Source organism: Hyla sarda, chromosome 9 (assembly GCF_029499605.1).
Source record: "Hyla sarda isolate aHylSar1 chromosome 9, aHylSar1.hap1, whole genome shotgun sequence".
Taxonomy (NCBI): domain Eukaryota; kingdom Metazoa; phylum Chordata; class Amphibia; order Anura; family Hylidae; genus Hyla; species Hyla sarda.
In genome coordinates, this window is record NC_079197.1 from 101293350 (window position 1) to 101317679 (window position 24330).

At 44.6% G+C, this 24330-nt stretch overlaps 1 protein-coding gene across 2 annotated transcripts in view; it reads right to left on the minus strand.

Annotated features, from left to right (window-relative positions):
• Positions 1-24330, minus strand: part of COL4A5 (collagen type IV alpha 5 chain) — a 197305-nt gene that overhangs the window by 68411 nt on the left and 104564 nt on the right. For both annotated transcript variants that reach the window (XM_056538786.1, XM_056538787.1), the window contains exons 25-30: positions 20523-20691; positions 5745-5837; positions 5346-5450; positions 2938-3035; positions 2630-2780; positions 255-368 (exon numbers count right to left, since the gene is read on the minus strand). In XM_056538786.1, coding sequence (XP_056394761.1) covers positions 255-368; positions 2630-2780; positions 2938-3035; positions 5346-5450; positions 5745-5837; positions 20523-20691 — 730 coding nt within the window. The remainder of the gene's footprint in view (positions 1-254; positions 369-2629; positions 2781-2937; positions 3036-5345; positions 5451-5744; positions 5838-20522; positions 20692-24330) is intronic.

The following is a 24330-nucleotide window of genomic DNA, read 5'->3' on the forward strand; positions in this document are numbered from 1 at the left end:
AAACAGCAATCTGTAAAATGGATAATGTTCTGATATACTACTAAATAATAAAAATACATAAATTAATTCATAACAATTGTATTTATCTGAGGGGGTATAAACAATGTCATATACAGTACAATAAAACTACAACACAATGGCATAAATGTAAAGCTATGATCACCGTAATACATTTTTTTATTGTACATATAACAAGAATTGGCGAGGACTTCTCACCTTCTACATGGAGAGAGACCAGAGAGTATATGCCTTACCTGGGGGGCCAGCTGGTCCTGGAAGTCCAGGAGGGCCAGGAGGACCTTGACCACCAGTACCTGGAATGCCAGGTGGACCTGGTGGGCCAAGGAGTCCGTTCTGACCAGGGTCACCTATGATAGAAAGGTATATCTGAAAATGTTGTTGGAAATATATTTTAGGAAATACCTGTGCAGTTAATAAATATCAAAGACATTTTGAGTATCTTATTAGATCTGGGGATTTGTATATTTTAGCCTTTGGAAATATAACAGGGGACAGTTAAAAAAAAAAAAGAACAAAATCTTTCATTTTCGCTCATTTATTGCATGAAAGTGAAACCTATGTGGTCCTTAGGAGTAGAAGTACATGGATTGGTTAAAGGGGTTCTCCGGTGCTTAGACATCTTATCCCCTATCCAAAGGATAGGGGATAAGATGCCTGATCGCGGGAGTCCCGCCGCTGGGGACCCCCGGGATCATGCACACGGCACCCCGTTTGTAATCAGTCCCCGTGATAGCTGTCACGCCAACTCACGTAGGCTTGCATTCAGGGGCGGAGTGTGACGTCACATGGGGGCGGAGGCGTGACGTCACACGCCGCCCGCCCTGTAGTCGCCGGTAATCAGTCCCGGAGCGAACACGCTCCGGGGACTGATTACAAACGGGGTGCCGCGTGCATGATCCTGGGGGTCCCCAGCTGCGGGACTCCTGTGATCAGGCATCTTATCCCCTATCCTTTGGATAGGGGATAAGATGTCTAAGCACCGGAGTACCCCTTTAAAAAGAGCATGGCTGCTAGCTTCTGAATACAGTGACATACCTGTCCACAGGTTGTGGCTGGTATTACAGCTTAGCCACCTTCACTTTAATGAAACTGAGCTGCAATGCACAACACAACCTATGGATAGGAATGGCTTTGTGTCTGAAAAAAAAAAAATCCACGGTTATCTAATCCTAAATCTAATCCCCTTAAATGTTTTTTTCTCAGTAGTAAATTATGGATTATTACTGGGATAGGCCATTACAAACTGATCACAACTGCTGTGAATCCCAATCTATCTTCAGAATAAAGAGTCTAAGAGCTGTGACTACTTTATAGTCTTTTCTTAAAAAGCAAGTTTCCTGGCCACCTCTTGAGCAGAGAACTGATTAACAACCTCATTCACTTGCAGATCTTGTGACCTGGTGCATCACTGTGCAGGAGAAAAGCCCAAAAGTCTTTGTCCTTTCTGTTTTCCAGAATATCAGGGTTCCAAAAATTTTTAAACCCACCATATGTTTTGTCACAGCATATCCCTTTAATGCACATAAATAGCCCATTAAAGTCCTTAAAAAATATGTATTAAGAAGAAACCTGCAGTGCTGCAATTTCAGATTCTCTGTACATGCTCTGGCAAAATTGAATTCTCAAAGCTCCTGTAGGACAAGCCCTGGATGTTACTGTTGGATAGCTCCCACAGCAAGAACAATTTTCTAATTATTATATAAATTATTTACCTAAAGTCTTACTGTCATTAAAAAGAAATTGTTGCCATGTCATAGCATGTCAAAATTTGGATCGGTAGGTGTCTGGGTGATGAGACCCCCACCGACTGCTAAAATCAAGTGTGTTTCTCCCTGCTGATTCTTTGCTGTTACTCCATGCTGTAGAAGAAAGGCTTTCTATAGAGCTCATCTTCTGCAGTGAAGAGACAGCGGGGACAAGCAGTGCTCAGCTGATAGCTTCTCCATACTGGCTTTAGTGATCTGTGAGGTCTCTGCACTCAAATCCACACTCTTTATAACATACCAAAAGTTATTTTTTAAATGACAATAACACTTTAAAGGGTACCTTTCATCAAAAATTTTTGATATATTATAGATTAGTGTATGCCGAATAGAGAGATTAGGGAGAGTTTAGATCATGATAGGTACTCTGTAAGCTGTATGAGATCCAACAGTAACCTGATCCTAAGTTACAGCCTCTATGATTATTGGTTATGGTCGCCTTTACATATCACATCATATCTGAACCATTGTTACAGCCTTGTTTCTTGATGGCTCAATTCTTGCACATATTATTATAGAGTGTACATTGATTCTCACTGAAAGGTTCTGGTGTGACTGGGGAAATTTTTACGGGTGAGGTCCTCATCAGGGGCCCCTGCTGGTACAGGGGGACTAGATTTAGTCCTTTACATTATCTTCACAATAATGGAACACACCCTTGTTTGCTCATAATTTAGATCACATTCTAGATTCTCACATACTAAATAAAAAATGCAGCTAACCTGGCCTGGGCCTTCTTTCTCTAGGGGCCCCATTCCAACAACATGGGCTCCCTCAGTGGTACATATGCCCAGCTTTAACCCTTTTTAAGGCTCCTATTCCTCTAACCCTACTTTATTTCATACCTTTTGGTCCAGGAGATCCATCAAATCCTGCTCTTCCTGGGGATCCTGGCATCCCTGGGAACCCAGAATCTCCTTTTGGTCCTTGAGATCCTTTTAATCCAGGAGAACCAGGAGTACCTTGAAGTCCCGGTAATCCAAATCCAGGCTCACCCTTTTATGTAAAAACACACACAAAAAAAAAACACAATTACTTTGCAAGGTTTAAAAAATAAAATTGTCTAATAATAACAAGTTGACTGGTCAAGAACTGAAATCCTATGTGTTTTTTTTTTTTTATACAAATACATTAATTTACACCCATCTTCTACCTTTGGTCCTGGGAAACCTGGCTGGCCAGGTGTTCCATCTAATCCAGGCTTTCCTGATGTACCAGGTGGTCCTGGTGGTCCAGATGGTCCGGAGAACCCTGAAAATCAAAGAGGTGCAGTTTACAGAGTGGTGTTCAACTGAAAGCACAACATTTTTTTTCCTTTGTGTGTATTGGAACTAAAACAAAAAAGGAGGAAAAAAACCAAATTGGACATAATGTCACACCAAACTCCAAAAATGGGCTGGACAAAATTATTGGCACCCTTTTAAAATTGTGGAAAAATAAGATTGCTTCAAGCATGTGATGCTCCTTTAAACTCACCTGGTGCAAGTAACAGGTGAGGATAATATAAAAATCACACCTGAAAGCAGATAGGAAAGAAGTTCACTTAGTCTTTGCATTGTGTGTCTGTGTGTGCCACACTAAGCATGGACTACAGAAAGAGGACTTGAGAACCAAAATTGTGGGAAAATATCAACAATCTCAAGGGCCTTTGTCCACAGTGCGCAACTTTATGAAGAAGTTTGCAACCCATTGTCAGGATCCGGGTACTGTGAGGATACTGGTGGTGGATCCTCTGTGTCAGTGGGGTGATGACGTGGGCCGTACCAGGGGAACGGAGTCTAAGGGGTTACTGGTATTCACCAGAGCCCGCCGCAAAGCAGGATGGACTTGCTGCGGCAGGTAACCACCCGATAGCGACTCAACCCTGACTGACTGCTGAGATAGGCGCGGTACAAGGGATTAGGCAAGAGCAAGGTCGGACGTAGCAGAAGGTCAGGGCAGGCAGCAAGGATTGTAGTGAGGGGCAACGGCAGGAGGTCTGGAACACTGGCTTGGGATATACAAGGAACGCTTTCACTGGCACAATGGCAACAAGATCCGGCAAGGAAGGGAAGGGGAAGTGAGGTTATATGGACGTGGAGCAGGTGGAAGCTAATTAGACTGATTGGGCCAGGCACCAATCATTGGTGCACTGGCCCTCTAAATCTCAGAGAGCTGGCGCGCGCGCGTCCCTAAGGAGCGGAGCCGCGCGCGCCAGGACGAGACAGCCGGGGACCGGGACAAGTGAGTAGCTTGGGATGCGATTCGCGAGCGGGCGCGTCCCGTTATGCGAATCGCATCCCCATCGTCAGTGTCAGTGCAGCGCTCCCGGTCAGCGGGTCTGACCGGGGCGCTGCAGAGAGGAAAATGCCGCGAGCGCTCCGGGGAGGAGCAGGGACCCGGAGCGCTCGGCGTAACACCCATGGCACTGTAGCTAATCTCCCTGGACGTGGACGGAAGAGAAAAATTCATGAAAGGTGTGAGGGGGGTGAATAAGCAGCCCCAAACAAGTTCCAAAAATATTCAAGCTGTCCAGCAGGCTCAGGGAGCATCAGTGTCAGCGCAAACTATCCGTCAACATTAAAATGAAATTAAACGCTATGGCAGGAGACCCAGGAGGACCCCACTGCTAACACAGAGACACAAAAAGGCAAGACTACATTTTGCCAAAATGAACTTGAGTAAGCCAAAATCTTTCTGGGAAAACATCTTGTAGGCAGATGAGACCAAGATAGAGCTTTTTGGTAAAGCACATCATTCTACTGTTTACAGAAAATGGAATGAGGCCTACAAAGAAAAGAACACAGTACCTACAGTGAAATATGGTGGAGGTTCAATGATGTTTTGGGGTTGTTTTGCTGCCTCTGGCACTGGGTGCCTTGAATATGTGCAAGGCATCATGAAATCTGAGAATTACCAATGGATTTTAGGTCGCACTGTATAGCCCAGTGTCCGAAACCTGGGTTTGCGTCCGAGATCTTGGGTCTTCCAGAAGGACAATGACCCTAATCATATGTCAAAAAGCACCCAGTAATGGATGTCATCAAAGCGCTGGAGAGTTTTTGAGTGGCCAGCAATGAGTCCAGATCTAAATCCCATTAAACCCCTGTGGAGAGATCTTAAAATTGCTGTTGGGAAAAGGCGAACTTCCAATAAGAGAGACCTGGAGCAGTTTGCAAAGGAAGAGTGGTCCAGCATTCCGGCTGAGAGGTGTAAGAATCTTATTGATGATTATAGGAAGCCACTGATTTCAGTTATTTTTTCCAAAGGGTGTACAACCAAATATTAAGTTAAGGGTGCCAATAATTTTGTCCCGCCCATTTTTGGATTTTGGTGTGACATTATGTCCAATTAGCTTTTCTCCTCCCTTTCTTTGTTTAGTTCCAATATACACAAAGGGAATAAACATGTGTATAGCAAAACATGTGTTACTGCAATCCTTTTCTGAGAGAAATGCTTCCTTTTCAGGGGTGCCAACATTTACGACCATGACTGTGTGTATATATATATATATATATATATATATTTATTTTCATAACAATCTTATTCATAAAACTTCCCTAATTAATATTTTTAGCACACCTTTTGGACCAGCTGGTCCTGGAAGTCCAATTCCGGGGTTCCCAGGATCTCCTTTCATTCCTGTAAGGCCTGGAAGTCCGGGCTGTCCTGGCTGACCGGGTTCACCTAAAAATAAAGATAGAAACTCAATAAATGCAAAAAATCAGTATATGGTTTGGTAAGCATTGCCTAAGTTGCCTAAAATAGTACAGAATACCCATATCACACTGGTAACAATGTGGGCAAGATTAATCATGTCATCTAGTTGTATTTGTTTCAGCAGCTACAGATGAAGATGGAAATATATTTAAGGTTCTAGAATTACATCAAGATCAACTGGCCATATAATATTTGTTGCTTAAACCAAGAGTTACACATTTAACTTTTAGTAATTCAACGATTAACACAGTAGACTCTCACCTGGTGATCCTGGTGGGCCTATATTACCAGGCTGACCCTGGAGACCTTTAGCACCTTTCTCTGTTACTGTTTGTCCAGGAGGTCCCTTAACACCTAGAACATAAATAAATAAATAAATAAAATAAATAAATAATCAACCTCTCCAGAACACCACCACTTTGAGAAGTTTTTATCCAGATTTCCTGTAATAGATTTTCAGTAAACCATACATAGTGCATACTGACCATATTCTTTGAGAAGATCACCCCCATAGACCACATTTTGCTGCATGTTTGGGTGGTCTTCTCAAAGAGGTTTCACTGTAGTTATATTATTATATTTACCATCCCATAGTTCCAATTGATTATGTACTTTAGCACCAACAAATTGTGCAGCACCGTAGAGAAACTGTCAACACTCATATAACACCTGATATCCTTATAGGCTGCACTATACAAATGTTACATTTTAAACACTAGGAGATGATTTTATAGAAAAACCTAACAATCTTTCTGTATGCTTTTGAAGCGTGTTTCTCTAATTGTACAAATGTTATACTTAAAATAGTGTGAAGTAAATATATCTAAGGTTGGATTCACACTGTAAAATAGAGGCAGAACAGTATACATGTACTTTTCTACAATAGGTGTGTCTACATTTTTATTTTAGGTGCATTTTTTCAATTGCAAGCCTTTTTGAAGCCTATCATATTGTATAATTAAAACAAAAACAATAAGTATTTGTGTTGTTAGGGACCTTTAGTGTTACTGACTATAAAGTAATAAGGTTTGTTGAAGTAGGTGTCCGCATGGCATCTCACTGTATATGGCCAGCTTAGGCTGCTTTCACACTATAAAATTCATCTGTTAAAAGATCCGTTATAAACATCCGTTATAAAAACCCTGAAAATCGGTCATTAACCCCTTAACGACAATGGACGTAAATGTACGTCATGGTGACGTGGTACTTAACGCACCATGACGTACATTTACGCGCCGACATGATCGCGAGCACCGGAGTGGTGCTCGCGTCATGCCCGGCAGGTCCCGGCTGTAATGGCGGACATCCGTGATTGCACGGATGTCCGCCATTAACCCCTCCGATGCCATGATCAATACAGATCACGGCATCTGCGGCATTGCGGTAGTTTGAACGGATAATAGGATCGCCCGCAGCGCTGCCGCAGGGATCCGATCATCCAGCATGGCGCCCGGAGGTCCCCTCACCTTGCTCCGGTCGTCTCCCGGGGTCTTCTGCTCTGGTCTGAGATCGAGCAGACCAGAGCAGAAGATCACCGATAATACTGAGCAGTGCTGTGTCCTATACATAGCACTGCACAGTATTAGCAATCAACTGACTGCAATGAATAGTCCCCTATGAGGACATAAAAAGTGTAAAAAAAAAAAGTAAAAAAATGTCAAATAAAAAAGTAAAAAAATTTGAAAAATCCCCTCCCCCAATAAAAAGTAAAACGTCCGTTTTTCCCATTTTACCCCCCAAAAAGCGTAAAAAAAAATAATTAATACACATATTTGGTATCGCCGCATGCGTAAAAGTCTGAACTATTAAAAAATATATTGTTAATCATCCCGTACGGTGAACGGCGTAAACGTAAAAAATAAATAAATAAATAAATAAAAAGTCCTAAATTGCTGCTTTTTGTCACATTTTATTCCAAAAATTTTTTTATAAAAAATTTATAAAAATTAAAACCTAAGCAAAAGTGATACTGCTAAAATCTACAGATCAAGGCGCAGAAAATGAGCCCTCATATTGCCCCATATACGGAAAAAGTTATAGGTAGTCAAAATAGGGCAATTTCAAACATACTAATTTTGTTAAAATGGTTTGAGGTTTTTTTAAGCGGTACAATTATAGAAAAGCATATAACATGGGTATCATTTTAATCGTATTGACCCACAGAATAAAGAAAACATGTCATTTTTACCGGAAAGTATACAGCGTGCAAACAAAACCTTCCAAAATTTGCTAAATTGCGGTTTTCTTTTCAATTTTCCCACATAAATAATATTTGTTTGGTTGTGCCGTAAATTTTATGGTAAAATAAGTGATGTAATTACAAAGTACAATTGGTGACGCAAAAAAAACAAGCCCTCATATGGGTCTGTGGACGGAAATATAAGAGAGTTATGATTTTTAGAAGGCGAGGAGGAAAAAACGAAAATGCAAAAATAAAATTGGTCTGGTCCTTAAGGCCAAAATGGGCCTGGTCCTTAAGGGGTTAAAGGGCCATTAAAAAATGCCATACGGCCGTTAGAAAATCTTATTATAGTCTATGGGATTTTTACATTATCCGTTTTAACCCGTTATAGCCCGTTATTAATAACGGACGTTATTTTGTGACGAAAGATAGTAACGGGAGAAATAGTGCACTATTTCTTCCGTTCATTCTCCCGTCACAAAATAACGTCCGTTATTAATAACGGGCTATAACGGATGAGCAGCCTTATGGATCAAACACATCAAGCTGCTTTCCAAATTTTTGGTGTACAGATTCATATTACTGAATTCGTACTATAGGCCCATACTCTCCCTCCATGGGCCTCTTATATTTATAAAACTCAATGGGGGACATGTATCATTAGGTGTCTATTGTAGACACAGTTCTACCCCTTTACACTGCTTGTCTAATTTAAACTCTTGCTCATGATTTACAAAAGTTGCACACGTCCTTTGATACATTTTGCGCAAATATAGAAACACCCCCTCGCTCTACCGTGTACTCCTTCTCTACCTCACACTTCACAGAGCTGGGGCATTTTCCCGCAGGACACTGCTCACATAGCTAGAAGTGCCGGAGCAGCAGTGTGCGCCGAACAAAACTCTGCACAATAGCAAAATCATAAATATTTATAAAGTACACAGAGGGGAGATTCTCAAAGAATTTTGTGCCCAAAAACTATCATCCACAAGAGCTTTGTGCCGCGGTTTACATTGTTCACGTCATTTTTGTAAAAGTGGGTGTGTCCACGTATATTGTCTGCTTTACATGATATTTTCAAAGGGGTGAGAGTCCAGTTTACATCAAAAATTTCAATCCAGCTTTTTGACAGTGTAGAAATCACAGAAACGGTTTTATTTATTTTTTGGTAATTTTTTTTCTTAGTTTTTTTGGGGGAAAAGGTGTTATTTAAGTAATTATTAAAAGAAGAAATAATTATTATTGAAAAATGTTATTATATTTATTTATTTTTTTCAGGATCACTGCACCTGCACTCACATTTAAGCTCAGAAATGCTTTAGTTATACAGTTATCGCTTGTCTGGCCATTAGTAACTATTTTGGAATATTTTGAGAGGAATATTTTATGAGATGTTTCTGCCAGAATTTTCTGGGATGTAAAATTTGGCGCCAATCTCAGCAATTTTGGCTCCCAAAAAATCCAATATGGCTGCAACAAAAAAAAAATTTGGGGGCGCAAAAAAAAAAAAAAAAAAAAAGTGGCGCGGAAATGAATTTTCACATATTTTCAAAGAAGCACAAGAGACCTTTGAAAATGTGAGGAGAAAAAAAAAGGTGTGAACAATATCGCTGAAACAGAAATTATTTAGTTTTTGAGAATCTCCCCCAGAATGTCTGGGTTTAAAAAATATGTAATTTTGCTCAACAATCTGTCCCTTTACCCCTATATCAGTGTTTACTAACCAGAATGCCTACAAGTGTTGCAAAACTTGGCATGCTGGGAGTTGCAGTTTTGCAAAAGCTGGAGGCACTCTGGCTGGTAAACACTGTGTACATGTACCAGAGCTGAGTTTGTGATCATGTACATGTAGCAGAAATTAGTGTGTGACATGGGTATGGAGCAGAGCTGAATGTGTTATTATGTGTGAGCATGACCATGCACACACTTAGCACTGCTGCATACATACAATCACACACTCAGCTCTGCTACATACACCTGATAACACACTCAGCCCTGCTGCACAGACATGATCACACACTCAGCTCTGCTGCATACACATGATCATACACTCAGCTGTGCTGCATGCACACAATCACTCACTCAGCTCTGCTGTATACACATGATCACACACTCAGCTCTGCTGCATACATATGATCACTCACTCAGCTCTGGTGCATTTACACAATCATACACTCAGCTCTGGTGCATTTACACAATCACACACTCAGCTCTGATGCAGATACACAATTACACACTCAGCTCTGCTACATACACACACTCACACGCTCAGCTCTGCTACATACATACTCACACGCTCAGCTTTGCTGCATTTACACAATCACACACTCAGCTCTGCTACATACACGTGATCACACATATACATTTAATGTTGGTGTAGGTAGAAGTTTTTTGTAGATTGTTTTGGTTGGTCTAAACTTGGTGAAATTGGACCAAATTTACCATACTTGTGCAAGGCACATGATAAATTTTGTGCAAAGTTCTAAATCTCCACACAGTTCTATTTGTACACCTGAGCTGCACCTCACAGGAAAAGTGTAAAAGAGGGATTTTGTTCTATTGCTTTGAGGCAGGGATTCCATTGAGTCCAGGTGTTTTGTCCACCAGCAAAAACGCCAGAAAAACTGTCACAGCTTTTTCCTGCGTTTTTTCAGTTTTTCTTGTTTTTTCTTGCGTTTTTGCTGGTGTGTGGAAACAGTCATTTTTGTACCCTGTGGCAATTTTTTACTGCCTTCAGGGTACCACTCCATGGGTCGGATGCAGAACGCCTGGTCCACAGAGTGTAAGGAGTGATGTATAGCATATACAGGGTGCAAAGCATCATTTACCTATGCCGGCTGTATAGTATACAGGGGTGCATAGTGTACCCATGTATACTATTCCGGAGCCCAGCAAGGACAGAGTTAACCCACACTGCTGCTGAGCAGTTCTGGGTTAAGTCTATAGATGACTGTATATACAGGATACAGTAGGTAGACGTCAACAATTGGAGGCTCCCTGTTTATGAACACCCCAGGGGAGAGCGCCAAAAATGTACTAACCTTTTTTTTGTTTTTTTCTCTTCTCATTTTAGATACATTAATGCGGAGGACTGTGTGAGATTCGGTGGATTGCGATGATGAATAGTGTTTTTTTTAAATGTCAATAAAAGGGTTAGCGAGGGCTGTGGGGGAGTGTTTTTTTTAAAATAAAACATTTTTTCAATGTGTTGTGTTTTTTATAATTGAATTTTCAGGCTTAGTAGTGGAAGCCGTCTTGTAGACAGAATCCATTACTAAGCCGGGGCTTAGCATTAGCCCCAAAATCAGTTAGCCCCAATTATTACCCCGGTACCCACCGCCACAGGGGTGCCAGGAAGAGCTGGTACCAACAGGCCCGGAGCGTCAAAAATGGCAGTCCTGGGCCTAGGCGGTAACAGGCTGGTGTTATTTAGGCTGGAGAGGGCCTGTAACAATGGTCCTCGCCCACCCTGGTAACGTCAGGCTGTTGCTGCTTGGTTGGTATCTGGCTGATACTGAAAAATTGGGGGAACCACACACATTTTTTTATTTATTTAAAAAAAACACATAGGGTTCCCCCTATTTTCAGTATCAGCCAGATACCAACTAAGCAGCAACAGCCTGACATTATCAGGGTGGGTAAGGACCATTGTTACAGGCCCTCCCCAGCCTAAATAACGCCAGCCTGTTAACACCTAGGCCCATTTCTGATGCTCCAGGCCTGTTGGTACCAGCTCTTCCCGACACCCCGGTGGCGGTGGGTAACGCAGTAATAATTGTAGGTTAGCGTTAGCTTATTTTGCGGCTAAGGATAAGCTTTGGCTTAGTAATGTATTCCGTCTATATGACGGCTTCCACTACTAAACCTGAAAATATAAGTATAAAAAACACAACACATTGAAAAAATGTATTAAAAAAACACTCCCTCACAGCCCTCTTCAACCATTTTCTTGAAATTTATAAAAATGCTGGTCATTGTCGCAGTCCACCGAATCTGACATAGTCCTCCGGATTCAGGTATATGAAATGAGAAGAAAAGAAAACCAAGAAATAAGGGTTAGTAATTTTTTGCGTTCTCCCCTGGGGAGAGCGCACATAATGCAGTGTTTTCATAAACAGGGAGCCTCCAATTGTTGCTAAACTACAACTACCACCATGGAGGCTGTAGTTAAGCAACAGCTGGAGTCTCCCTGTTTGGGAACACACTGCCAGAAAGGCTCTGTTCCCATTATGCAAAACGCATGAGAACAGAGTCAGGCCTGGACTGTGTAGCTCGATCTGTCCCTCTGCCCTTGGACTACTGCTCCCATCATGGGACAGAGTTTGTCCCATGATGGGAGTAGTTGTAGTACCGCAGCGCTGAGGGATGGCACTTGCACATCCCCCAGCTGCAGGACTTTTAGGACTACTACTCCCATCATGGACAGACTCCGTCAATGATGGGAGTTATAGTCCAGGGGCTGAGGTGCAGATCTCAGCAGGTCATTCTGCTGAGACCCACTGAGATCTGCATTTATTAAGTTAACAAGCCGGCGGCACATGCAGCTACACTGCGCTCCCCGCCGGCTCCAGATGGGGAATACTGTATAGACTGTCATACTTCATAATCCCCGCCAATCAGAGCTCCCGTCTCCAGGGCAGGGATTATTAATTATGACAGTATATATAGGAGCCGTCGGGGAGCGCAGTGTAGCCACATGTGCTGCCGGCTTTTACAGTTAATAAATGCGGATCCCGATTCGATCTGGCCCTCAGCCCCTGTACTATAACTCCCATCATGGATGGGGTCTGTCCCTGATGGGAGTACTAGTCCTTAAAGTCCCACAGCCGGGGGAAGTGCAAGTGCCATCCCTCAGCACTGAGGTACTACAACTACTGAGGTACTACAAGACCCTGTCCCATGATGGGAGTAGTAGTCCAAGGGGTAGATCGAAAGGGGGTCTAACTCCTGAGATCCCCTGAGACCTTTACTGCTCCGCCCCTAGTGATGACGTTTCTATATTTGCACAAAATTTATCAAAGGAGTGCACAACTTTTGTAAATCTAGAGCAGGAGTGTAAATTAGACAAGCAGTGTAAAGGGGTAGACACCTACAATAGACACCTAATGATAAATCTCCCCCAATGTGTGTATGTGTGTGTGTGTGTGTGTGTGTTCCAGCATCACGTCCAAAAGGCTAAAGATATTAACATGAAACTTGGCACACATGTTACTTATTTGTCAACAACAAACATAGGATAGGTAATTTAACCCTTACTCACCCCCATTGGCCAGGGTCAGGGTTTTTGTTTAAAGTCCCATACAGGTCTATGGGAAATATATGTTACTGCATAACTTCCTAACGGCTGGAGATATTTCGATAATTCTCGGTCACAAGTTACTTACCGTATATACTCGAGTATAAGCCGACCCGAGTATAAGCCGAGACCCCTAATTTCAACCCAAAATCCCAGGAAAAGTTATTGACTCGAGTATAAGCCTAGGGTGGGAAATACCTCATCCCCCCCTGTCATCATCCAGACCCGTCATTAACATCCTCATCATCCCCTTGTCATCATCCCACACATCCCCCCTTCATCATCCCCTTGTCATCATCCCACACATCCCCTTATCATCCCACACATCCCCCCTTCATCATCCCCTTGTCATCATCCCACACATCCCCTTATCATCCCACACATCCCCCCTTCATCATCCCCTTGTCATCATCCCACACATCCCCCCTTCATCATCCCCTTGTCATCATCCCACACATCCCCTTATCCCACACATCCCCCCTTCATCATCCCCTTGTCATCATCCCACACATCCCCTTATCCCACACATCCCCCCTTCATCATCCCCTTGTCATCATCCCACACATCCCCCCTTCATCATCCCCTTGTCATCATCCCACACATCCCCTTATCATCCCACACATCCCCCCTTCATCATCCCCTTGTAATCATCCCACACCCCCCCCTTCATCATCCCCACCCCCCTTCATCATCCCCACACCCCCCCCCTTCATCATCCTCTTCTCATCATTCGCCCTCAGTGGTCTTCAACCTGCGGACCTCCAGAGGTTTCAAAACTACAACTCCCAGCAAGCCCGGGCAGCCATCGGCTGTCCGGGCTTGCTGGGAGTTGTAGTTTTGAAACCTCCGGAGGTCCGCAGGTTGAAGACCACTGCGGCCTTCAACATGCGGACCTCCAGAGGTTTCAAAACTACAACTCCCAGCAAGCCCGGGCAGCCATCGGCTGTCCGGGCTTGCTGGGAGTTGTAGTTTTGAAACCTCCGGAGGTCCGCAGGTTGAAGACCACTGCGGCCTTCAACATCATCCAGCCCCCTCTCACCCCCTTTAGTTCTGAGTACTCACCTCCGCTCGGCGCTGGTCCGGTCCTGCAGGGCTGTCCGGTAAGGAGGTGGTCCGGTGAGGAGGTGGTCCGGGCTGCTATCTTCACCGGGGGCGCCTCTTCTCCGCGCTTCCGGCCCGGAATAGAGCCGTTGCCTTGACAACGACGTATCTGCGTCGTTGTCAAGGCAACGTGACTATTCTGAGGCCGGGCCCGAAGCGCTTAGAAGAGGCCTCCCCGGTGAAGATAGCAGCCCGGACCACCTCCTCACCGGAGAGAGTTACCCTTTAATTACCCCATTTGTGAGGGTCGGGGTTTTTGTTTAACCCCTTCCTGACCTATGACATACCTGTACGTCATGAGTGGGAAGGTGTTCCCGATCCATGACGTACCAGGTACGTCGTGAACATTTTTGCCGCTACTCGCGGCATCCCGCAGCGCCCAGTAAGATGGTGGCTATCATTGATAGCCAGCCATTTTACATGCGACCACGGGGGGTTTCGTTCACAACCCCCCCCCCACCCCCAGCGATCGCTGCTATCAGCTAGTCAAATCTGACCAGCTGATAGCAGCGCGGTGTGTGAGTCCGGATCACAGGGATCGGGACACACACCGCTCTGCTAAGTGTCCCTTACCCGTCCCCCGGCGTCACTTACCCGGCCATGCGGTGTCCCGAGCGGACCCGGCGCGAGCAGCGTCCTCCAGACGGTCCCGGGGGTGGTGCGTCCCGGCGGTGAGTTTCCAGCAGCAGGGCGGCATCTTCATTGGCAGCAGTGAGATCGCCGTAAAGCGATCTCACCGCTGCCTCTGGGAGTTTCAAAGCTGCAACTCCCAGCATGCCCAGACAGCCTTTGGCTTTCTGTGCATGCTGGGAGTTGTAGTTTTGCAACATCTGGAGGTCCAGAGTTTGGAGACCACTGTATAATGGTCTCCAATCTGTTGCAAAACTACAAATCTCAGCATGCTCAGTCTGTCCAGGCATGCTGGGAGTTGTAGTTCTGTAACATCTGGAAGAGCACAGATTGGAGACCATTATACAGTGGTTTCAAAACTGTGGACCTCCAGATGTGGCAAAACTACAACTCCCAGCATACCAGACTGCCCAAGCATGCTGGAAGTTGTAGTTCGGCAACATCTGATCCTTCAGATATTGCCGAACTACAACTTCCAGCATGCCTGGGCAGTCTGGGCATGCTGGGAGTTGTAGTTTTGCAACAGCTGGTTGTTTGCCCCCCCCCCCCCCCAATGTGAATGTGCAGGGTACACTCACATGGGCGGAGGTTTACAGTGAGTGCTGCAAGTTTGAGATGGCGCTTAGAAGAGGCCTCCCCGGTGAAGATAGCAGCCCGGACCACCTCCTCACCGGAGAGAGTTACCCTTTAATTACCCCATTTGTGAGGGTCGGGGTTTTTGTTTAACCCCTTCCTGACCTATGACATACCTGTACGTCATGAGTGGGAAGGTGTTCCCGATCCATGACGTACCAGGTACGTCGTGAACATTTTTGCCGCTACTCGCGGCATCCCGCAGCGCCCAGTAAGATGGTGGCTATCATTGATAGCCAGCCATTTTACATGCGACCACGGGGGGTTTCGTTCACAACCCCCCCCCACCCCCAGCGATCGCTGCTATCAGCTAGTCAAATCTGACCAGCTGATAGCAGCGCGGTGTGTGAGTCCGGATCACAGGGATCGGGACACACACCGCTCTGCTAAGTGTCCCTTACCCGTCCCCCGGCGTCACTTACCCGGCCATGCGGTGTCCCGAGCGGACCCGGCGCGAGCAGCGTCCTCCAGACGGTCCCGGGGGTGGTGCGTCCCGGCGGTGAGTTTCCAGCAGCAGGGCGGCATCTTCATTGGCAGCAGTGAGATCGCCGTAAAGCGATCTCACCGCTGCCTCTGGGAGTTTCAAAGCTGCAACTCCCAGCATGCCCAGACAGCCTTTGGCTTTCTGTGCATGCTGGGAGTTGTAGTTTTGCAACATCTGGAGGTCCAGAGTTTGGAGACCACTGTATAATGGTCTCCAATCTGTTGCAAAACTACAAATCTCAGCATGCTCAGTCTGTCCAGGCATGCTGGGAGTTGTAGTTCTGTAACATCTGGAAGAGCACAGATTGGAGACCATTATACAGTGGTTTCAAAACTGTGGACCTCCAGATGTGGCAAAACTACAACTCCCAGCATACCAGACTGCCCAAGCATGCTGGAAGTTGTAGTTCGGCAACATCTGATCCTTCAGATATTGCCGAACTACAACTTCCAGCATGCCTGGGCAGTCTGGGCATGCTGGGAGTTGTAGTTTTGCAACAGCTGGTTGTTTGCCCCCCCCCCCCCCCCAATGTGAATGTGCAGGGTACACTCACATGGGCGGAGGTTTACAGTGAGTGCTGCAAGTTTGAGATGGCGCAAATTTGGCGCTGCAGCTCAAACTCCCAGCAGCAAACTTGCTGTGAACCTCTGCCCGTGTGACTGTACCCTAAAAACACTACACTACACTTACAATAACCTAAAATAAAAAGTAAAAAACACTACATATACACACACCCCAACACAGCCCCCCTCCCCAATAAAAATGAAAAACGTCTGGTACTCTACTGTTTCCAAAACGGAGCCTCCAGCTGTTGCAAAACAACAACTCCCAGTATTGCCGGACAGCCATTGACTGTCCAGGCATGCTGGGAGTTTTGCAACAGCTGGAGGCATCCTGTTTGGGAATCACTGGCGTAGAATACCCCTATGTCCACCCCTATGCAAATCCCTAATTTAGGCCTCAAATGCGCATGGCGCTCTCTCACTTTGGAGCCCTGTCGTATTTCAGGGCAACAGTTTTGGGACACATATGGGGTATCTCTGTACTCGGGAGAAATTGCCTTACAAATTTTGGGGGGCTTTTTCTTCTTTAACCCCTATGAAAAGGTGAAGTTGGGGTCTACACCAGCATGTTAGTGTATAAAAATAAAAATTTTTACACTGACATGCTGGTGTTGCCCTATACTTTTCAATTTCACAAGAGGTAAAAGGGAAAAAAAGACCCTCAAAATTTGTAATGCAATTTCTCCCGACTACGGAGATACCCCATATGTGGGCACAAAGTGCTCTGGGGGCGCACAAAAAGGCCCAGAAAGGAGAGTGCACCATGTACATTTGAGGTGATTTGCACAGGGGTGGCTGATTGTTACAGCAGTTCTGACAAAAACGCAAAACAATAAATATCCATATGTGACCCCATTTTGGAAACTACACCCCTCATGGAATTTAATAAGGGGTGCAGTGAGCATTTACACCCCACTGGTGTATGACAGATTTTTGGAACAGTGGTCTGTGAAAATGAAAAATACAATTTTTCATTTGCACAGTCCACTGTTTCAAATATATGTCAAATGCCAGTGGGGTGTAAATGCTCACTGCATCCCTTATTAAATTCCATGAGGGGTGTAGTTTCCAAAATGGGGTCACGTGTGGTGGGGTCAACTGTTATGGCACCATAGGGGCTTCCAAAATGGCACTCCCCCCAAAAACCCTTTCAGAAAAACTCACTCTCCAAAATCCCATTGTTGCTCCTTCCCTTCTGAGCCCTCTACTGCGCCCGCCGAACACTTTACATACACATATGAGGTGTTTACTTACTTGAGAGAAATTGGGTTACAAATTTTATGGTGATTTCTCTCCCTTTTACCCCTTGTAAAAATTAAAAAATTGGGTCTACAAGAACATGCGAGTGTAAAAAATGAAGATTTTGAATTTTCTCCTTCACTTTGCTGCTATTCCTGTGAAACACCTAAAGGGTTAAAACACTTACTAAATGTCATTTTGAATACTTTGGGGGGGGTGCAGTTTTTATAATGGGGTCATTTATGGAATATTTCTAAAATGAAGACCCTTAAAATCCACTTCCAACCTGAACTGGTCCCTGAAAAAGTACGATTTTGAAAATCTTGAGAAAAATTGGAAAATTGCTGCTGAACTTTGAAGCCCTCTGGTGTCTTCCAAAAGTAAAAACACGTAAATTTTTTTATGCAAACACAAAGTAGACATATTGTATATGTGAATCAATATGTAATTTATTTGGAATATCCATTTTCCTTTCAAGCAGAGAGTTTCAAAGTTAGAAAAATGCAAAATTTTCAACGTTTTCATGAAATTTTTAGATTTTTTACCAAGAAAGGATGCAAATATCAGTGAAATTTTACCAATAACATAAAGAAGAATATGTCACGAAAAAACAATCTCGGAATCAGAATGATAACTAAAAGCATTCCAGAGTTATTAATGTTTAAAATGACAGTGGTCACATGTTCAAAAAATGCCCAGGTCATGAAGGTGAAAATGGGCTGGGTCATGAATGGGTTAAAGTCCCATGCAAATCTATGGGAAATGTATGTCCACGGCTGGAGATAATATAATAATCTATGGTACAAAATAATATATAGTACAAATATTACTTATATGTCAAATAAAAATATATGACAGTTAAATTAACCCTTACCTACTCCATTATGTAAAAGATTGGTTTTTGTTCCAAGTCCCATTCAAGTGTATGGGACTTTCGGTACCTTACTCCACAAGGTCCGCTCTGCATCTCCTGGTGAATGTAGCAGTCTGGCTTGCAAGCCACACCCCATCTCACAAAGATCCCACTGTTAGGCCCCACCCCTTTATTATCTACCCTTTTTGTTCATCGGTCTGGCTTGCAAATCACTCAGTCCCACAAAGCCACATCCCCTTCTATTTTCAGCTTACAATATCTTCATCCCAAATCAGTCCCACCTGAGGACAGGATATGAGGATGGGACATAAGAATGGGATATGAGGACAGCATATGAGGATGGGACATAAGAATGGGATATGAGGACAGCATATGAGGATGGGATATGAGGTCGGGATATGAGGTCGGAATATGAGGACGGGATATGAGGTCGGGATATAAGGTCGGGATATGAGGACGGGATATGAGGTTGAGATATGAGGTCTGGATATGGGGACGGGATATGGGGATGGGATATGGGATCAGGCTATGAGGACAGGATATGAGGATGGGATATGAGGTTGGGATATGAGGACGGGATAGGAGGTCGAGATAGGAGGTCGGGATATGAGGTCGAGAGAGGAGGTCGGGATAGGAGGTCGGGATATGAGGATGGCATATGAGGTTGACATATGAGGACGGGATATGAGGTTGAGATATGAGGACGGGATATGGGGTTGGGATATGACAACAATATATGAGGATGGGACATGAAGTCAAAAGCCTCCTCCTTTGTTGATTTTCCTCCCCAACAAGGATTAGGAAGGAAAAACCGGGCAACGCCGGGTACTTAGCTAGTTAAATATAAAAAGCAAACAAGAGTTTTTTTCTGGATGCATAAGGAACCCTCACAGAAACACAGATTGTGTCCTGTACTAATCATGGAGGTACAGAGGCACAAGGTGTTTATGGCTTTATTATAGGAATCATATGAACTACATATACCACAAAATAGACTACACAACAATATGTATTGGTTTGAAATTTTTTTGCCTGGTTTGAACATTTTTAATTAAGTCTTTGTATTATAGTGGTCCCTCAAGTAACATTGGCTTCATGTTATGGTATTTTCAACGTATGATGGTCTTCTCTGGACCTTTGTAACTTGAATCCAAACTCAACATACAATGCTACAGACAGTGTGGACCTACTGTACATTTGAAAAGCTGAAAGATCCAACCAATCAGAATAAGCATTTTTATTTTTAACCCCCATGTGTTACTGAAGCTCATGCAATGACTGGCTGTCTAATAGCTCCTCTCTACAATATAGTGCTGTACTACATTATATATATATATACTGCTCTTTACCTGTGCAAGGATGATTTGCACCTTTGGAGTGACTGACTTTTAAATCTAAGGATTTGGCTTTAGAATTAATTACTATTTTTACTAGTTACAATGCTTCCAACTTCCAATGATTAACCAAGAACCAAATAATAATGTAACTCAAGGCACCACTGTGTTCTAATAATTTATAAAAATAAGTTTACACTTCATTGTGCTGACAGGCCTAAGAAGTTCCAACTGCACAATAAGGTATTAATTTAAAGTCTCAGAAAACCCATTTTATTAACAACATAATTAGTCCGATTGAATAACCTAATGGAATCTAATGATATTTTTAGTAAAATGTACTTTGGAGATCCACAGAACTATAAGGCCCGTTCACATTTGCACTGGAGTTCTAATACAGATCACCATTAGCAATGACAGAACAAAATAGCAAAGCTTGCAGTACTGTCTTTTTCTGGCACAATGATGGACACTGTGAAGAAATCCTGACAGACCCTTATTATAGTCCATTGGGTGCCTTAGGTATCTATCAATATATTTTTGTCTTAATGTTGCTATAATCAAACAGAACAGTGGGAATAAGAATGTACATCACATGTTCCTAACATATATTTATTCATAGGCTGTAGGTTATATGTTTTAGGATTTTTTTTACCACAGTTTTCTACATATTCAATTTTCTGGCATTTACAAGCTTACTTACCTGGAGCTCCAGGTGCACCCGGTCGACCAGAAACTCCTTGAACTCCTTTCTCACCAGAGGGGCCAGGTGGACCAAAACCAGGAGGACCCAAGGGACCTCTATCACCTGGAAGTCCAGGGAGGCCAGGTTCACCGGATGGGCCACGTTCACCTTTGAAGGCAAGGCCACCCTAGAAATAATAAGAATTATACAAAATTATACAGCTAGTTATGAAAACTGTATTATATAAATTATGTAACAACCATTTTACACAAAAGAGAACCTCTTTTAGATGACCACACACAATTGCATTGACAAATGGTCTTCTAGAGCAATGGTTCTCTCAAAAAACATATGCAGTATTGGTATTTATAGTTTACAGAAAAACTGAAATTGTCTTTTGGATAAAGAGGTGGTCTTCACAAAGAGGTGATCTAAAGAGGATGCTGTCACGATGCCGGCTGGCAGGTAGTGGATCCTCTGTGCCAGAGAGGGATTGGCGTGGACCGTGCTAGAGGATCGGTTCTAAGTCACTACTGGTTTTCACCAGAGCCCGCCGCAAAGCGGGATGGTCTTGCTGCGGCGGTAGTGACCAGGTCGTATCCCCTAGCAACGGCTCAACCTCTCTGGCTGCTGAAGATAGGCGCGGTACAAGGGAGTAGACAGAAGCAAGGTCGGACGTAGCAGAAGGTCGGGGCAGGCAGCAAGGATCGTAGTCAGGGGCAACGGCAGAAGGTCTGGAATCACAGGCAAGGAACACACAAGGAACGCTTTCACTGGCACTAGGGCAACAAGATCCGGCGAGGGAGTGAAGGGGAAGTGAGGTGATATAGGGAAGTGCACAGGTGTAAACACTAATTGGAACCACTGCACCAATCAGCGGTGCAGTGGCCCTTTAAATCGCAAAGACCCGGCGCGCGCGCGCCCTAGGGAGCGGGGCCGCGCGCGCCGGGACAGAACTGACGGGGAGCGAGTAAGGTACGGGAGCCGGGGTGCGCATCGCGAGCGGGCGCTACCCGCATCGCGAATCGCATCCCGGCCGGAGGTAGTAACGCAGCGCCCCGGGTCCGTGGAACCGACCGGGGCGCTGCAGTGAGGGAAGTGTAGCGAGCGCTCCGGGGAGGAGCGGGGACCCGGAGCGCTCGGCGTAACAGTACCCCCCCCCTTGGGTCTCCCCCTCTTCTTGGGGCCTGAGAACCTGAGGATCAGACTTTTGTCCAGGATATTGTCCTCAGGTTCCCAGGACCTCTCTTCTGGACCACAACCCTCCCAATCCACTAAAAAAAAAGTTCTTCCCCTGACCTTTTTAGAGGCCAAAATCTCTTTGACAGAGAAGATGTCCGAGGAGCCGGAAACAGGAGTGGGAGGAACAGATTTAGGAGAAAAACGGTTGAGGATGAGAGGTTTAAGAAGAGAGACGTGAAAGGCATTAGGGATACGAAGAGAAGGAGGAAGAAGAAGTTTGTAAGAGACAGGATTAATTTGACACAAAACTTTAAAAGGACCAAGATAGCGTGGTCCCAACTTATAGCTCGGGACACGGAAACGGACATATTTAGCGGAGAGCCATACCTTGTCTCCAGGGGAAAAAATGGGAGGAGCTCTTCTTTTCTTATCTGCGAATCTCTTCATGCGAGAAGAAGCCTGTAAGAGAGAATTTTGGGTCTCTTTCCATATGGTGGAAAGATCACGAGAAATTTCATCCACAGCGGGCAGACCAGAGGGCAAGGGGGTAGGGAGGGGGGGAAGAGGGTGACGGCCGTACACCACGAAAAACGGAGATTTGGAGGAAGATTCAGAGATTCTGAAATTATACGAGAATTCGGCCCAAGGTAGAAGATCTGCCCAGTCATCCTGGCGGGAGGAAACAAAATGTCGTAAATAGTCACCCAAGATCTGGTTAATTCTCTCTACTTGTCCATTGGATTGAGGATGGTATGCAGAAGAAAAATTTAATTTAATCTTGAGTTGTTTACAGAGAGCCCTCCAGAATTTAGACACAAATTGGACGCCTCTATCCGAGACGATCTGTGTAGGCAACCCGTGAAGACGAAAAATGTGTACAAAAAATTGTTTAGCCAACTGAGGCGCTGAAGGAAGACCAGGAAGAGGGATGAAATGTGCCATTTTGGAGAATCGATCAACGACCACCCAAATAACAGTGTTGCCATGGGATGGGGGTAAGTCAGTAATAAAATCCATACCAATCAGAGACCAAGGTTGTTCGGGGACAGGTAGAGGATGAAGAAAACCAGCGGGCTTCTGGCGAGGAGTCTTATCCCGGGCACAGATAGTGCAGGCTCGCACAAAGTCCACCACATCAGTCTCTAGAGTCGGCCACCAATAGAAGCGAGAGATGAGTTGCACAGATTTCTTGATGCCCGCATGACCTGCGAGATGGGAGGAGTGACCCCATTTGAGGATCCCAAGGCGTTGGCGTGGAGAAACAAAGGTCTTTCCTGGAGGAGTTTGCCTGATGGAGGCTGGAGAAGTGGAAATCAGGCAGTCAGGAGGAATGATGTGTTGAGGAGAGAGTTCAATTTCAGAGGCATCTGAGGAACGAGAGAGAGCATCGGCCCTAATGTTTTTATCAGCAGGCCGAAAGTGAATTTCAAAATTAAATCGGGCAAAGAACAGAGACCACCTGGCCTGACGAGGATTCAGCCGTTGGGCAGACTGGAGGTAGGAGAGGTTCTTGTGATCGGTGTAAATAATAACTGGAAATCTTGATCCCTCCAGCAGATGCCTCCATTCCTCAAGTGCTAATTTAATGGCTAGAAGCTCTCGATCCCCGATGGAGTAGTTCCTCTCCGCCGGAGAGAAGGTCCTGGAAAAAAAACCACAAGTAACAGCATGCCCGGAAGAGTTTTTTTGTAGAAGGACAGCTCCAGCTCCCACTGAGGAGGCATCAACCTCCAATAGGAAGGGTTTAGATGGGTCAGGTCTGGAGAGCACGGGAGCCGAAGAAAAGGCAGACTTGAGTCGTTTAAAGGCGTCTTCCGCTTGAGGAGGCCAAGACTTGGGATCGGCATTTTTTTTTGTTAAAGCCACAATAGGAGCCACAATGGTAGAAAAATGTGGAATAAATTGCCTGTAATAATTGGCGAACCCCAAAAAACGTTGGATGGCACGGAGTCCGGAGGGGCGTGGCCAATCTAAGACGGCAGAGAGTTTATCTGGGTCCATTTGTAGTCCCTGGCCAGAGACCAAGTATCCTAGAAAAGGAAGAGATTGGCATTCAAACAGACATTTCTCTATTTTGGCATAGAGTTGATTATCACGAAGTCTCTGAAGAACCATACGGACATGCTGGCGGTGTTCTTCAAGATTGGCAGAAAAAATCAGGATATCGTCCAGATATACAACAACACAGGAGTATAGTAGATCACGAAAAATTTCATTAACAAAGTCTTGGAAGACGGCAGGGGCGTTGCATAGACCAAAGGGCATGACCAGATACTCAAAGTGTCCATCTCTGGTGTTAAATGCCGTTTTCCATTCATCCCCCTCTCTGATGCGGATGAGATTATAAGCACCTCTTAAGTCCAGTTTGGTAAAAATATGGGCACCTTGGAGACGATCAAAGAGTTCAGAGATGAGGGGTAGGGGGTAGCGGTTCTTAACCGTGATTTTATTAAGACCGCGGTAGTCAATGCAAGGACGTAGAGAGCCATCTTTTTTGGACACAAAGAAAAATCCGGCTCCGGCAGGAGAGGAGGATTTACGGATAAAGCCCTTTTTTAAATTTTCTTGGACGTATTCAGACATGGCAAGAGTCTCTGGGACGGACAGAGGATAGATTCTGCCCCGGGGTGGAGTAGTGCCCGGG